Raw genomic sequence first — 15,790 nt, 5'->3', positions numbered from 1 at the left:
ATAAATATAAAGGAAAACAGAATAGCATAAATGTATATAGAAAAAAGATAAAATATAACGTTAAGCAAACGTATATGTATGTATGTATAACTATTGGGTATGGAGACAAACAAGATATGTAACGTAAGTTTTACTTCTCCAGTGTGGCCCAGGGGCTCTTGCTTTTTCTATTAAATACTTGTTCAACATTAATTTCCTTTTTGATGCAGTAAGAAAAAAATAAGTAAGAAAAAATAAGTAAGAAAAAAATTATCTTCCTAATTTTTCTACAACAAGATCTTTCTAATGGTATCCGACAAGTGATGCCTATTTGTTTACAAAAATTTAAAAACAAACTTTTATTCCATTACTATAAGTAACTTTATACCTCAACCTCTATGTCATACTCGACATTTAATAACACAACTAAAAGTCATTTAAATTGCTGCAAACATTATTTGCCCACATACATATGTACATAGATCATTTGCATATGTGTAAATATTTATGTATAAATATATTTACAGTGGCAGAACAAAGAAACCACATTGTTATTGAGGTAGTGGTCGGACCACTAGCACATCCATGCCACTAACCACATCCACAACTATTATTTATGCAACGGCCAAAGGACAACATAACAAAGTGCTGGCAACTAAAAAAGTGAGCGCTCAAGCGGGAGTACGCCAGCGTGCGGGGCGGCAGAGAGAGAAATAAAGCAGACAAGTGGCGGCAGAAGTGGCAATAGCCACTGTTGCACAAGTAATGACAACAAAATTGTGTTTACACAATAAAAAATTATGCAAAGCGCACTTGTGGCATGTTAAGCATAAAACTTGTTGCACACGCTACGGGCTGTGGTCATGTAGCGACACACACACACACACACACACACACACTAATGTAACAAAAAATTAATGCAATAGAAAATGGAGTAATGACAAAAAATGGCCACAAAAGCAAAGGCGCTGAAGCAGCTAGGCATCGAAGGTGGCCGACTGTTAGTAGTTGGCTGACTGTTGCTTGTAGTTCGAGTGGCACAGGGAGTTATATACATACATATGTAGTTAGGTCTATGCGTGTGGCATGAGTAGCACGCTGACAGCGAATCAAGTACCAAGTGGTGACCAACAAGCAGGACAACCGCAAAAAACACTGTCGTCCCACCAACACCAACTACACCTCTGCAGCTGCAACTGTAACTACTACTACTACTACTACTACTGCGTATTTGGCGTGCCACCATAGCGCCACAAACAAAAAACAAAACACTACAAAGTCCAACTATAACCAACTATGAATATCACAGCCACAACTGAAGCAACAAGCAACAGCTACTTGCCACATGCTACAAGTGTAAATTTGTTGGCGTGTATATTTATGTAGTTACAAGCGCGTCGCTCAGTGTAAGTTATGCCACGTATTTGCCACTGCTGGCTGTGCAAATGTCTGCTTGTGTGTGTGTGTGTGTGTGTGTGTATGTGTGCATATGCCCCTGTCAGAGTTTGCGTGTTGTTATGCATTTAGTAAAAGTGGCAACAAAGTTTTGCCACGCTAATTAAAAACCATATACTAACAGCAGCAACAAGAAACGCACATGAATGATGGCAACACAACAGCAAGCAAGCAAGCAAAATCTACAACAACAGCAAACGACAGCAATGTGGAACCACAGAAATTCCATTTATTATATCTTAATTATATAATGAAAAGCGCAAAAGCTTTGTGTGTTGACAACAAGAAACAGCAACAACTACAACCACAACAACAAACAAGCAACAACACGCAGATACTACATATAAAGTTGAAGTATTGAAGTTTGCAACAAAACTTCAAACACGTTGATGACAGCACTTTGCCACAAAACTTTCTGTCAACAGCAGTACTCACACACACAAAATGAACTTAGACATTACAAGAAAATTACTATAAGCGCTTCTAAACATACTTCCGCACACTTTGCCCGGTCTACTNAGCAGCAACAAGAAACGCACATAAATGATGGCAACACAACAGCAAGCAAGACAGCAATGTGGAACCACAGAAATTCCATTTATTATATCTTAATTTTATAATGAAAAGCGCAAAAGCTTTGTGTGTTGACAACAAGAAACAGCAACAACTACAACCATAACAACAAACAAGCAACAACACGCAGATAATACATATATAGTTAAAGTATTGAAGTTTGCAACAAAACTTCAAACACGTTGATGACAGCACTTTGCCACAAAACTTTCTGTCAACAGCAGTACTCACACACACAAAATGAACTTAGACATTACAAGAAAATTACTATAAGCGCTTCTAAACATACTTCCGCACACTTTGCCCGGTCTACTTGCGCTCACTTCTTAATCTCATCTACCCCGCTATCCGCTTGCAGCTCATTCGCTGCCACTTTTTTACTTTCACCCACGCCTCCCATCTAATCTACTCACGAAAACGCACACTTAGACGGAAGCCCCAACAATGTGAACCTTAATCGAGTTAATCCGCACTCGGCATATAACCAACGACAACAGCAGCGCACCGCTNCTTGCGCTCACTTCTTAATCTCATCTACCCCGCTATCCGCTGCCACTTTTTTACTTTCACCCACGCCTCCCATCTAATCTACTCACGAAAACGCACACTTATACGGAAGCCACAACAATGTGAACCTTAATCGAGTTAATCCGCACTCGGCATATAACCAACGACAACAGCAGCGCACCGCTCTCCCTCTTCACACTCACCTGAGTCCCGGCACCTGTGTCGCCATCGTACCGTCCTTGAGTACCCACGAAACCACCGGCGGCGGATTACCGTGCGCTGTGCAGCTGATCTGCGTGCCGGTGTCATTGCTGAAGAGCAGACGTGGCGGTGGCTCCTGCATGAAAGTGGGCACGCGTAAGCCGCTTGTGGCTTTGGCAACTGGTGGCGGCTGCAGCACGACGACCAGCAGTAGCGCCAACAATGGTAGCAGCAACGATGATTTGTGTGCGGTAGCTAAAATGAAATAAGGGAACACAATAACAACAATAACCACATTAGCGATGTTAGCATAAACAATATGAAAGATCAACTTATGTGAGTATGTGTGTAGGTAGGTGTGTGCGCAAATATGAAACGGCTTGGATTTTGCGGTTAGCCATGTGCCAGCAGGACGATAAGGACTTAGGCCGGTTGTACTTAATGAAGTGGTGGGCGGTTCGGTGGCACAGTATCAGTGCAGTGGCGAATTTGTGGATTGTCAGTGGTGAAAGGCTCATAATTGGTAGAACTTTTGCTTGCATTGCGTTTTAATGGAATTCAAGAGTGGCTTATTTTCTACTAGAAGAGAAGGTAAAAAGTATGAGTGAATTAAAGCTTCGGGATTTTCAGTCAAAACTTTAGGTGGATTACTACAAGTCGTAGTTCTGCTCAAAAAAATTGTGATTTCCAACAAAAGACCGCAATTTAGTGTCTGGACTTGTTAAGTAAAACATAAAATATAAAAAATGAAAGCTAAAAAATTTAAATACAGAATACGTAATACGAACTACAATAACAAAAAATAATAATAATTTAAGTACCAAATACAAGATACAAAACACCAAATAAACACAAAAAATTCTAAATACAAAATACTAAATATAAAGTACAAAAAATAAAATGCAAAATACAAAATACGAAATACCAAAAATATACAAACTAAGAAATTCAAAAAAGTAGCACGAAATACTAAATAAAAAATATAAAATTCCAAATATAAAATACAAAATTCGATATATGAAGTGCTAAATACTAAATACTAAATACTAAATACCAAATACTAAATACTAAATACTAAATACTAAATACTAAATACTAAATACTAAATCCTAAATACTAAATACTAAATACTAAATACTAAATACTAAATACTAAATACTAAATACTAAATACTAAGTACTAAATAAAAAACCACAAACTATAAAACACAAAATACACAATACACAAATACAATACAATACGCAAAGTACAAAATACTGAATACAAAAGTCAGAATAAAAAATAGAAAAAAATTAACAGATATCAAGGCCAAAAATAACTGCTATTTTCGAAATGTCAATTCAGCATGTAAGACGGAAAGAATTTGGCCACATCATATTTGATTATAGCAGTGTGATGCTTGTTAGCTACGGAATATTAATCTCAATTGATTAAAATTTTTTTTTTTCAAAAAAGTAACCAATTAATCTTTATTTTTTACTTGTAATTTTTCAGTAAAAAAAAAACAGTTCAATTTGGCTTTTGCTCTTCCGATCAAAAATTACAGTTAAAATGTGACTTTTATTATCCGATCTGAAATTAGAATTAAAATTTAGTTGCTTGTAAACTTTTAAGTTAGAAACCTTTTATTGCTACGTATGAATAAGGCATTAGTCATTTGTGCTATAATTGCAAATGAACGCTGTAGTAAAACAATGCGAAGATCGTTAGTAAAATGTTACTTTTAGTTGAAAAAAATAAAATTAAAATATTAACTGTTATTTTTCAAAAAAAAAAATAAAAGTCAAAAATTAACTTTTGTTTATGATCAAAAAATAATAATTTGAAATTTTAACTGTTATTTCTGACGAAAAATATACATAAGTCAACATTTGGCTCTTAATTTTTATCGAAAACATATCGATGAAAAAAACGATTATTTATCGACTTTTTTTGAAAAAATAAAAGTCAAAAAGTAGCTTTAGTTTTGATTGAAAAAAGTCAAATATTAACTGTCATTTTGTAAATAGAAACTAAAAGTCAAATATTAACTGTTATTTTTTTAACAAAAAAATATAAGTAAAAATTTAACTGTTATTTTTGGCCGCAAAAATAAAGGTAAACACTTTACTCTTCATGTTTGATCGGAAACATCGATGAAAACGACTAACGATTATTTTTCGCATTAAAAAGAAGAAAAAAAAACAGTACAGTTATGGTGCCTATTTAAAAGTTATATTCTCCGATAGATGCACTGAGCCCGTAATCACCGCTGCAACGAACCAGCTAACCAAATCCTCCATTGTACATATTTGGTTACAAGGATTCGCTGCTTTTCGTAACAAACTAGATGAAGTGGGCAAAGTGAAATTGTTGCCGAATTTCCATTTGCTAAATAGTTAACCATGCAGTCGTAGGTGTATTTAGCTACAAATTGCAATTCATACACAGGTTTTGTAAATTTAAGCATTTATTTTCCTTTTTATAATTTTATTTTTTTCTACTTTTTTCAGCTTTTATTGTTGCATTTTTTGGTAATATGTTTGCATTGTGCCCCAGACGTGCACTTCACTCCACAACAGCCTACCACTCAAGTACGAGTTAACACAAAAATTAGTGCCACTCCATGTCTGACTCGAGTGCCTTGTGTACGAGCGCATGCATGCGCCTGAATGCCTGAATGCAGCATATGCAGTCCACCGCCCGTGGCATGCCATTTGACAGATGCATACATACAAAACTGTGCAGCAACAGTAACCGCAGCTGGTTGATGATGCATGTGGCAGCTCCACAAAATTTCACATTCATTTTTTTTTTTGTTTTTGTTGGTATTTTTGCTGTTTTGCGCCCACATGCGTTCTTTGGTTTATGTTGTTTGTTGTTTTTTTTTTTTTTTCAATGGCAGGGCATAAGTACGGGTATTTTAGATCGGTGTGTGTATATGTATATATGTATGTGTAGTATACTTGTGTTAAATAGTATTCATGTAATATGAAATTGAGCTCAAGTTCTTATTAATGTCAACAAGTGCGTTGTGAAACCGGCAATGGGAATTCATTCGTCTTGACAGGCTGACATGATGTGACTGGCGTACAGAGTAAACTTGGCTGCGGGTGTATGAATTTATTAGTATGTATGTGTGTGTGTTTGTGTGTGTAAATTGATGTGACGCTGCAGCTTAATGAGTACATACTCTTATGACTTACCTTTCGCCTTGAATACCGTCGTCAACCACACACTCATCGTTGCTCATAAATGTATTTATTCGTCTGCTTTTGGTTTGGCTTTTTGGTGGTTACGATTCAGTTCGCTTTTTAATTTGTATCGTTGAGTGCGGCCTTTTACTCTGTACTGCAATGGGTTTTGCAATTAGTTTACAATTTTCATATTCAGTGAAGTTCTGAAAAGAAGAGAAACACATTTTTGTAAGTTTCGGTATGGCTCTTGATGTTTTCTATTTCCAATTTAGAGTATACATAATTTAAAAGCATAGAACTTTACCCCCATCCAATTTCAGCAACACATACATATTTGAGTTTTCATAAAGATATGTTTTTGTTAAAAGCTTTGCGATTCTGCCACTTGGTCTGTTTTTTATATGTAAACATCTTAGCTCGCGGTATGGGTAAAATTTGCATTAACCCAGTAGAAAATTTGTAACTGAACCTTGTGTAGCCCAGCAGAAAATTTGAAATTGCTTTTTGTGTGTACAAATGACTATTTCGGGACCTGTACTGGACTATTTTAGGACCATTTGCTTGGTCGTGATCATTTCAAGACTGTTTAGGGACCTGTTCAGGACCGTTACGGGCCTGGTTCACGACTTTTTTCTTGAGGACCACTTTAAGACTAGTTGAGGAGTACTTCAGGAACATTTGGGGTCTAGTTCTGTATAATTTTGGAACTATTACACAACCACTTCGGGCTGAGTTCTGGGTAATATTAGGGCCATTATGGGACTATTTCGGTATTACTTTGGAGTTAATATGGGACCATTTCGGGACAATTTCAGGACTAGTTACGGATCATTTCGGAGCGGTTCGAAACTATATTTTTTCTAATAGTACTTCAGAAAGCGACAGACTAGTCAATTGTACCTCAAAAACCATAAAATGTACTTCAGATTCGTAAATTATACTTCAGAAGCCGAAAAATGTTCTTCAGATTAATCAATTGAACTTCAGACACCGTAAAATGTGTTTCAGAATGTGTGATATGGTACTTCGGAAACCACTTTTGTAAATGTACTTCAGGTGTTATAGTATCGCTGGGGGACTTTGCCCCAAAACCTTCTCTTTTGAGAATATTGATATAACCAGTCATTATTTCTCTGAGTGTGATATATCCCTCGAACAAACTTTATATAAAAGATGTTGGCACGACAAAAGGAGCACTATGTAAGTACATAGCCTTTCGCTTCATGCTGATCTAAAAAAAACGCAATTATCCTGGAACTCCTTTTCATAAAATAAGTACAATTTATTAAGTAAAACTACATAATAATTGTTTCAAGTCCAAAAAATCGCAAACAAATTTATGTATGTATATATATATATGTACATATGTCGTCACGAAATGATCCTGAACTATTCCCGAAGTGGCTATGAAAAAGTCGCATACTGGTGATGTTTACACAACAAATTTCATGATTACCTAGTACTCACGCCTTTTTTAGTACTAATTATGCTTCTCGGCACAAGATAAATCTATGTAGCACAAAACTTAAAATGGCGCAGTAAACTAGACACTGCTAAATAGTATGGCTAAGTCTACAAATTTAAATCCTAAGAAACTGCTTTGATGCATGCAGCTTTTCAATTCCTCAAAGCTGTAATTGAATAGCTGGCCTGCAATGATCGGTGGCATCGACGGGTCTCAAACTCATCTTCTCCAGTGATGTAGCTTTCAGCAGGGTGCAAAAGAGTTCATTTCATATTCTGGAGATCGCTCACTAGGTCGGCATGGATCTTCTTATACTTAAGAGTTCGCTCTGGTCTTCCGTAAGTTGCCTAACTTTCTAATACATTTTTTCTCTCGCCCAGCATTTTAATATCTTCGCATTCCCATATTTGCGGCATAGTATGTCTCGCTTCCCTCTTTATCTCCTTATATTGGTCCACTATAAGTGGCATCTTCTTTCTCTGCAGTTTCGTGGCATTCCTAATCGTAACAATTGTTCTTTGTGGGTCGCATAAATCCGACTACTTCTTCGGCGGTGCTACGTAATGAACGAAAAATTTGGTTGTAATTTTTTATTTGGTAACAAATTGCCAAGGTGGCAACCATGCCCAGCATTTCGCCAACGCAGCTATAACCGAATGTAGATATCATTTGTACGACTGTAAATGTTTTACCTAAATTGCTTATGCCGAAAAACAAAAATTGACGGCACTCATAAGAATAACAAATTGAGATACTCTAAATAAGGACTCGATTACATGTTCACGCAAGTATAACCGTAAACTCTTAATGGCACGCACAGCAAATAACAACCTTAATACGCGAGCTCATTTTCAATGAGAAACCTGTCAACAAAAGCACTATGAAGTCATAAAAAAAGTATTAATAGAATGAAAAAAAAGCGAAATGCTTAAGCGGCTAAAATGCCTCGACGGCGCCGCACATCAAATGTCAAATTTGTTGACAGACAATTTGAAGAAAACAAAAGCGTACAAATAACACACAACACAGAAATACACAGACAAAAGCATAAGAAGCAGAGTATAGGAGACATTCGTGCGCTCATATGTAAGTGTCTAGTATGTAATAGGGTGTTCGCTTATTCGCCTTTTTCGAAAAACGGTTTTTGGAGTTATTCGAAAAATCGCAATTTAAAAAAAGAAAACAGCTACTGATTTTGAAATTAAGAGAACACCGGATAAACCGGGTTTATTTTAAGTAGTTTTTATACAGTAAAAATGCCTTGTTTGTATGAAGTGTTGACTAAAAATTACAATAAAACCTTTAACAGTAAAGATAGCTTTTATTTAGAAAAGCGCAATGCAAACATTTTTTTTAGATTAAAAATAAAACAAATAAGAGTTTGGGAAAAGTTCACGTTTGGTATAATTTTTAAATTTTTTTAATACTTTATTGCATTTTTTTCGTTTCGATTTTTAGTAGTGCTCTTGCCGCCGTACTCTGGTTCAATTTATGGTCCCAGCAGCGTCAAAAAATTTTTTTTTTTATTAGCGGTCGCCCTTCGACAGACAATGAAGAGCCGCCAAGAGTACTTCTGCTATAAAAAAAAACTACATCTCTCCATGTGTGTCGCAACATCAGGAAGCAGAACATGAACTGGAGGGGAAGCTCGGCCCAAAAACGTAGAAGCGCCAAATATTTATTTATTAGAATCAAATATGACCCTGTTATCCTGTTATGATGCTGTTTTTCCTCAAATTACCTAGGATATAATTAAAACAAAAAATGCCCCTTAAACTGAAAAAAGCCTTGAAATTGAAATCTTCGAAAAACTCAACATTTTTTTTTAGAGATTTCAAGATTTGTATGAAATGAAAACAAACGATTTGTCCAATAAGAAAATCCAGTTTATTTGATATTCGAAAAGTCAAGATTTCAAAAAAATCGTCTTTAGATATCCAAAAAAAACTCGTTTCGAAATACCGAGTCCATCACCCTAGTATGTAAGCAGGTGTAGTATGTGCATAGGCAAGTGCGAAAGGAGGTGAATGAAAAGCTTCAGCGTTGCGCGTCAATTGCCGTTGTGCAAAATAACAACGACAAAATCTGGCGGTTGAGGCAGCTTAAGCAAAAGGCAACCAACTCGCACAAAACAGGATGAAAAACGGGAGCACCAACAGCAAAAGTAAGCACCGAAACATATCCATATATGTATATACCCACCATGCAAAACATGAGAAATAGGCAACAATCGTCAATGGCAACAAACTGGCGACTCACCGATTTATTGCTGTGGTGACAAATCGGCAACACCACTTCGTTCATGTCAATTTTGAATAAAAAAGTTCTCAAAAATTCGGAAACTTATGAATATGGCGTCAATAGCATTGGCCAAAAGCATCTAAATTATGCCCAAGGACAAGATTGAAAAAATAGGAAGTCTCACAGCGAGAAAATGAATTAATTCCGATTGTAAGTTGCAATTTGGTATACAAAAAAATAAATGAAGTATTAAGAAGAATAAAATTATTCCAAATATCGCCTGAAGCGATAAGAAAAGGACTCATTCAGGTAATAAGAAAACGACTCACCCAGGCGAGTTGCCTTCGGCGGACGTTTTAGAGCGACCGGTAATAGGAAATCGATTCGATGGCAATATTACCGGCAATAAATTTGTTTCCGAGGGCGACACGTTTTCTTATTGCCGGCAACACAAATTGTTTGGTGGGTATTTAGTATAACTACAGCAACACTAACAATTACACGAAAAATACGAACTCATTAGAAATGACGCAAATAAACAACAACCAACGCCAGTCAGACTTGGTATGCTTATAGTCGCACACTATATATCAGAATTGAGTGTAGGTCGCTTGAGAATATGAAGGACTCCATGGCGGTGTGTGTGTGTGTGTTGTCTTGTGTTAGTGCTGGCGCCTTTGTACACGTGTCCAATGCACACACGTAAAAAATAGCTGCAGGCAAAATTTCAACAAAAGCTCAAAAAGTAAACAAATCATTTTAAATTCTCAATTAAATGTGCGCACACATACATGCATATGTACAAACGTATAAACGCACAAACCAATTCATGAACCTCGACTCGAAAGGACAACATATTTGCAAACTCAAAGGCTAAACGGGTGTCAGGATTACTTGCGCATACTTACAGACGCAAGCACAAGTGTTTATGCATACATTTTTGTATATTAGGGCGGCCCTTAAAATAGCAGCATCTGAATTTTGTATTCTGTATTTTGTATCCGCAAAACTTGAAAAGTGCAGAAAATTACTCAAATTTGAAATGAGGAGGAAATGCCTCCCAAATGTATGCTTTAATATTGACACTGATCTATGTAGAGTAACAGCGTTATTTCCAAAGCATTCCCAAATTCATCCTGTGACTATTGTCATAATTACTGCGCCTAAAACACAATACAAACATTGATTCGGCATTGTAGCGCACTCGGTATGTGAAAACAATAACAACGCCAGTTGTCACCATTAGAGCGCGTGAAATCGATTTGCGGCATAGATTTAGGCGCAGTAGTAAAGGCAGTAGTCAGCCGTTGAGTCTTGTTTTTAGCGTGGGAATAGGACTGTAAGATTTATACAAGGAAGAAAGTAAAGCTATAGGTAAAAATTAAAATAAAAGTAAACATGCTTAAGATAAAGACAAAAGGGAAGGTAAATTTAAATACTTAATATAATTACAAGGGTCATTAATATGCAAATCAAGAAAATAATGATAACACGGATCAGGTTATAGGTAAAGGAAAAGGTAATGATAAACATGAAAAGATAAAAAAGAAGATAAACATAAAGACAAAAATGAAGATAAAGGTAAAGCTGAAAAACGACAGACAAGAAGATAGAGATAGACAAGTGATAGAGATAAGATACAGACAAAGAAAAAGTTAAAACTGAAGAATTAACTGTTATGTTATGTTGTGTTATTTTGTGGTTTACTATTTTATACTATGTTACGTTTTCTTATTTTATGCTATGTCATGTTATTTTATTTTATGTCTATGCTTCGTTATATTATGTTATGTTAAGTTATGTTAAGTTGTTGAACGCATTTTACTTTAACTCACCATAGCTCACTGCAAATAACCTCATTTCCCCTCATCTCATCTCTCACTTATCTCAAACCATCTCAACTCAACTCAACCAAAGTAATGGTTTTTCACCGGAACTCATCTTATATCAGCTCAACTTATCTCACTTCAGCTCAGCTTACCCTAACTAACCTTAACTTATGTAAACTCACCTCACCTGAACTCACTTCACTTCAATTCACTCCACTTTAGCTCAGCTCAACTCCTCTTAATTTTTATGTCGTTGAAAATAAAATCGACTAACTATTTACAGAATCACAAAACTTAGCTATTCACTGTTGTGATTTCTTGTGCGCCAAAAAATTCGATTTTAACGGTTAGAAAAATGCACAAAAACTTAAAAATTTGTGTTGTAGCGGCAAACTTTGAGGCGCAGTAGAAACCGCAGCAGTGATGAGTTAAGGTTTGTGACTTTGTTAAAATACGGCTGTAAATTTTGTCTTGAAATGTGATAAATTTAACATATTATTGAAACTTATTAATATAAATGCATAAACTAGCTGAGTTAAAGCTAGTCAAAGTGAAAATATTTTTCGATTTTGTTTTTATTAAAAAAAAATTAATTTTGACAAACCTTGGTAGACACCCTCAAAATTTTATTTAAATTTTGAAACATTTTCTGGGATATCTTGTAACACCCTAATGCATGTATATATATACATATGTGCTTATATATCACAACGCGATGAATAAATAAAAGCCTGCTGGCAATTTAGCGCTTTTGTATATCACTACGTATGGGTGTCATGATAATGTTTGTTTTGCCGCTTTTAAACTCTGAAAAGGACGCTTTTACGTTGAACATTCAACTGCACTTATGTATACATACATGCAAATTCATATATGTACATATGTATATGTACATACGTACATAAGTGCCTACGACCATACATTCTATGTGAAGTGTCGAACAGACAGACAAAATCACAACTCATCGCCTCCTTCACCCATACAAACACACATAAATATTTATACTGGCATATATTCGCACTGCTTATGGCCGTTTTCTCAAGTAGCCTGTAACTTTAAAGCTCACTTTATATTTAAAGGTTGCATTAAAGTTTATGATAGTGTCTAAAGTAAATCATTTTTTTGTCGGTTTTAAATTGATTTACAACCAGGAAACATACATACGTCAAAAACCGATAATAGAAATGCTTAACTTTAGACATAGCTTTATTTTTAATCCCACCTTTAAATATATAGTGAGCTTTCAAGTTAAAGGTTACTTCAGAAAACGGCCCTTAGCGCCGTAAAAGTGACTGTTAAATAGAGATTTTGTTTTGCTTAGCAGCGGACATGTGGAGGTGCTGAACTTCCGGTTGTTTTCCTTTCACTGCGCTTATTTTGTTATTTTATGTATTTTTGCTAACATTCGTGCCCTCGACCCTTAGAAGTTGTTTAGAAGCATCAAGTCATCAAGCTGGCAATTATTGCCTTTGCTTGAATGTGAGAGAAGACATGGGTGCAAGTATGTATCTCTATGTATAAGGAAGTGTGTATGTAAGTATGTAGATTTAAAAGTACATTAATGTTTGCTTTTAAGTAAACAAATTAAAATATAATTCTTATGAAAATAATTTTAATGATGGCGAATGTCATTTAAGTACTTTGCACGACAGCAAGGAATTATATTTGCAAAATATTTATGTAAATAAAAACTGCAATGAACCATTTTATTAAACTAAGTGCATTTACGAAGGCTACCGTGACTGTAAGTAAAACGCGGTAATTTGTCTTTGAAAATGGTTTTCTTGGTTTACAAAGAATTCCTCAGGATGGGCAACACTTTTCCTCATTCGCTCAAATCATTTATGCTCGCATCCATGTCCCTCGACCCTAAATTCGACAAAATTCGATAACTCAACTAATTTCGATAAATGTGCATTTGGAGAGCTCGTTGAATTTCGATAACTCGAAAATGTATATAACTTTGGATACTTCTATAAATTTCGGTAACTCGGTTAGTTTTGATAGCTCCATATTTTTTCGAAATTTCGATAACTCATTACTCTCTGGTAACTCGATAAAATTTTATAAGCAGGGATAACTCGATAAACTTACATAACATTGAAATTTCCATAACTCGATATTTTTTTATCCAAAAGCTTGGATTCGATAAATCGACAAATTTCGGTATATCAATAAATATCGATAACTTGATAATAAATTTCGTTAACTCTACAAATAATGGTTATAAATTAAACTTTTTAAACTTTAACTTTTTAAATTTCCTTAACTTAACAAATTTCTATAATCCCATAAATTTGTATAGTTCGATTACTATCCGTAAGTTTCGGCAACTAATTGCCGTGTGTTTATAGACCTCTACAATTCAAGAAACATTGATCAATTTGAATAATTCCATACGTTGCGATAACTCAATAAACGTGGACAGCTCGATAGATTTCGATAACAATAAACTTCGTTGATTCGATAAATTTCGCAAACTTGTTAACTTTCGGTGATTAAATTTTTTATAAATGAATTTATTCGTATCGCAAAATTTCCATAAATTATCCTACCCTCTCAGTTACCAGAATTCATATGTGTTTCTGATTTTCGTCTTTATCTTCAATTTCGCTTTAAATTTTTGTCTCAATTGTTGTCATTTATTTCGTCATCATCACATTTATCTTTATTATCTACAAAATTTAATTTTAAAACTTATGTTAGCGTATTAATATATAGAATTTTTTTCTCTTACGCTTCCAAATATTTTGCTGACAGACCATACATACATACATAGATTGACATCAAATTCTTAATTTTTAGAAATGCCGGAAAAACTAAAGTCAAAACTTGGTGAATATTTTCTGCTCAACCAATGTCAGGCAAGACTTTCGCTAATTACTTCGAAAATAATATCTGTAGTTTGAGGCGTTCGAGACTTAAAGCTTAAACAGACGGCAGCGTTGATCCGGATTAACTCGGACTTAATCCGGATCAAGTGCAGTGAACCGGATCAACGCAGCCGTCTGTTTATGCTTTTAGACAATTTCATCCATCAGATAACTCCCGACATTCGTGGTAGATTTGATATTCCCTGTTTTCATAGCCATTTCCAAAAAAAAAAAAAACAAAACTATCAAACTTTTTGACATAAACAAAGCCATTACCAATTTTTATATAAACTGCTACATAAATACCTCTTCAATTAAGCTCAGCCACAATTTAAATCCACGATTATCTATTCAAGCTTTATGTACGTATGTATTTATATACATATGTACAACTGTAGGTAGATTGTAAAATAATTTCGAAATTCCATCAAGAATAATATTTTTGTGCAACTAATCCAACTGCAGTTGAAAATTACTTTTCTGCAAGCGAGTATTAAATAGTTACGCTTAGTTCAAACACAGCAGCTGCACCTTAACTCCAGCATATCCACATCCCTTCCCACCGCCATCGTCACCACAAATAACTGAGCCGCGAAAACTTTTCAACTTTAAGTACACTTAGACAAAATCAACACCCACACCTAGCAGCGACTGGATCAGCCAACTATAGTAGTATAGCTTATATAGTATATCAAGTAGCACACCTACCAATATGCTTTCAACTAAATATATATTTGTATGGGCATGCATATGTACACTCCGTATCATAATTATAAGCGCACCACACATTGATGACTTTTAACAATTTCTTTTTTTGCTATTTTTAATTGTAGTTACTTTCTCAAAAATTATTTTTTTGTTACAAAAATATAGTTTATTATTTACAAAAAAAAAAAATGTATACATTCAGTGTTGTCGCGCCGGCTCAAGAAAATGTATCACCGACCTAGCCAAAAATGTATCCAAATGTATCCAGTTTTCTCTTTTTACGTATCCATCTCATCATTTGTAAGAAAACCAAACATTTTCAAGAAAAAGACATAATTTAACCCATCCTAAGGACTTGGAATACATGTATATATATTTTTAATTTTCATAAAATCAAACATTTGTAAACTCAATTTATAAATTAAATTTTTGTGCATAAGTATTTTGCAAAGTATAATAAATCTATATATTAATACGCTAACATAAATTTTGTCTCCGTTCGTTTGGCGATTGTACCGAACCGATTTCAAAACCAAGAACACCGTTGGAAAGGCATTTTTTCCGTAGATGAGCAGAGTTTTTATGGTTTCACAATTGGTTGAAAATTACAGCCAAAACCGTCGTTTAAACATTTTCGAATTGTGTATAGATGTTGCTGCAACATGTTCAATTTGACATGTTTCGCCTATTGTTTCACTACACATTTGAAATTAAGCTTTGAAATAAAGATAAATATGAAGATGAAGAAATGAATGAATGAAGATGAAGTCAAAAAAAGAAGGC

General features: G+C 34.8%; 1 protein-coding gene across 2 annotated transcripts in view; it reads right to left on the bottom strand.

Annotated features, from left to right (window-relative positions):
- Dscam3 (Down syndrome cell adhesion molecule 3) overlaps positions 1-15,790 on the bottom strand; it is a 129,101-nt gene that overhangs the window by 82,242 nt on the left and 31,069 nt on the right. For both annotated transcript variants that reach the window (XM_017614109.1, XM_017614110.1), the window contains exons 2-3: positions 5,901-6,094; positions 2,718-2,970 (exon numbers count right to left, since the gene is read on the bottom strand). In XM_017614109.1, the coding sequence (XP_017469598.1) occupies positions 2,718-2,970; positions 5,901-5,937 (290 nt within the window). In that variant the 5' untranslated portion in view covers positions 5,938-6,094. The remainder of the gene's footprint in view (positions 1-2,717; positions 2,971-5,900; positions 6,095-15,790) is intronic.

This window comes from Rhagoletis zephyria, unplaced genomic scaffold (genome assembly GCF_001687245.7).
Source record: "Rhagoletis zephyria isolate East Lansing unplaced genomic scaffold, Rhagoletis_zephyria_1.1 Rzeph_scaffold_00776, whole genome shotgun sequence".
NCBI lineage: Eukaryota > Metazoa > Arthropoda > Insecta > Diptera > Tephritidae > Rhagoletis > Rhagoletis zephyria.
Note: the sequence above shows the minus strand (reverse complement) of the source record. Positions and strands in the feature narration are given on the sequence as shown.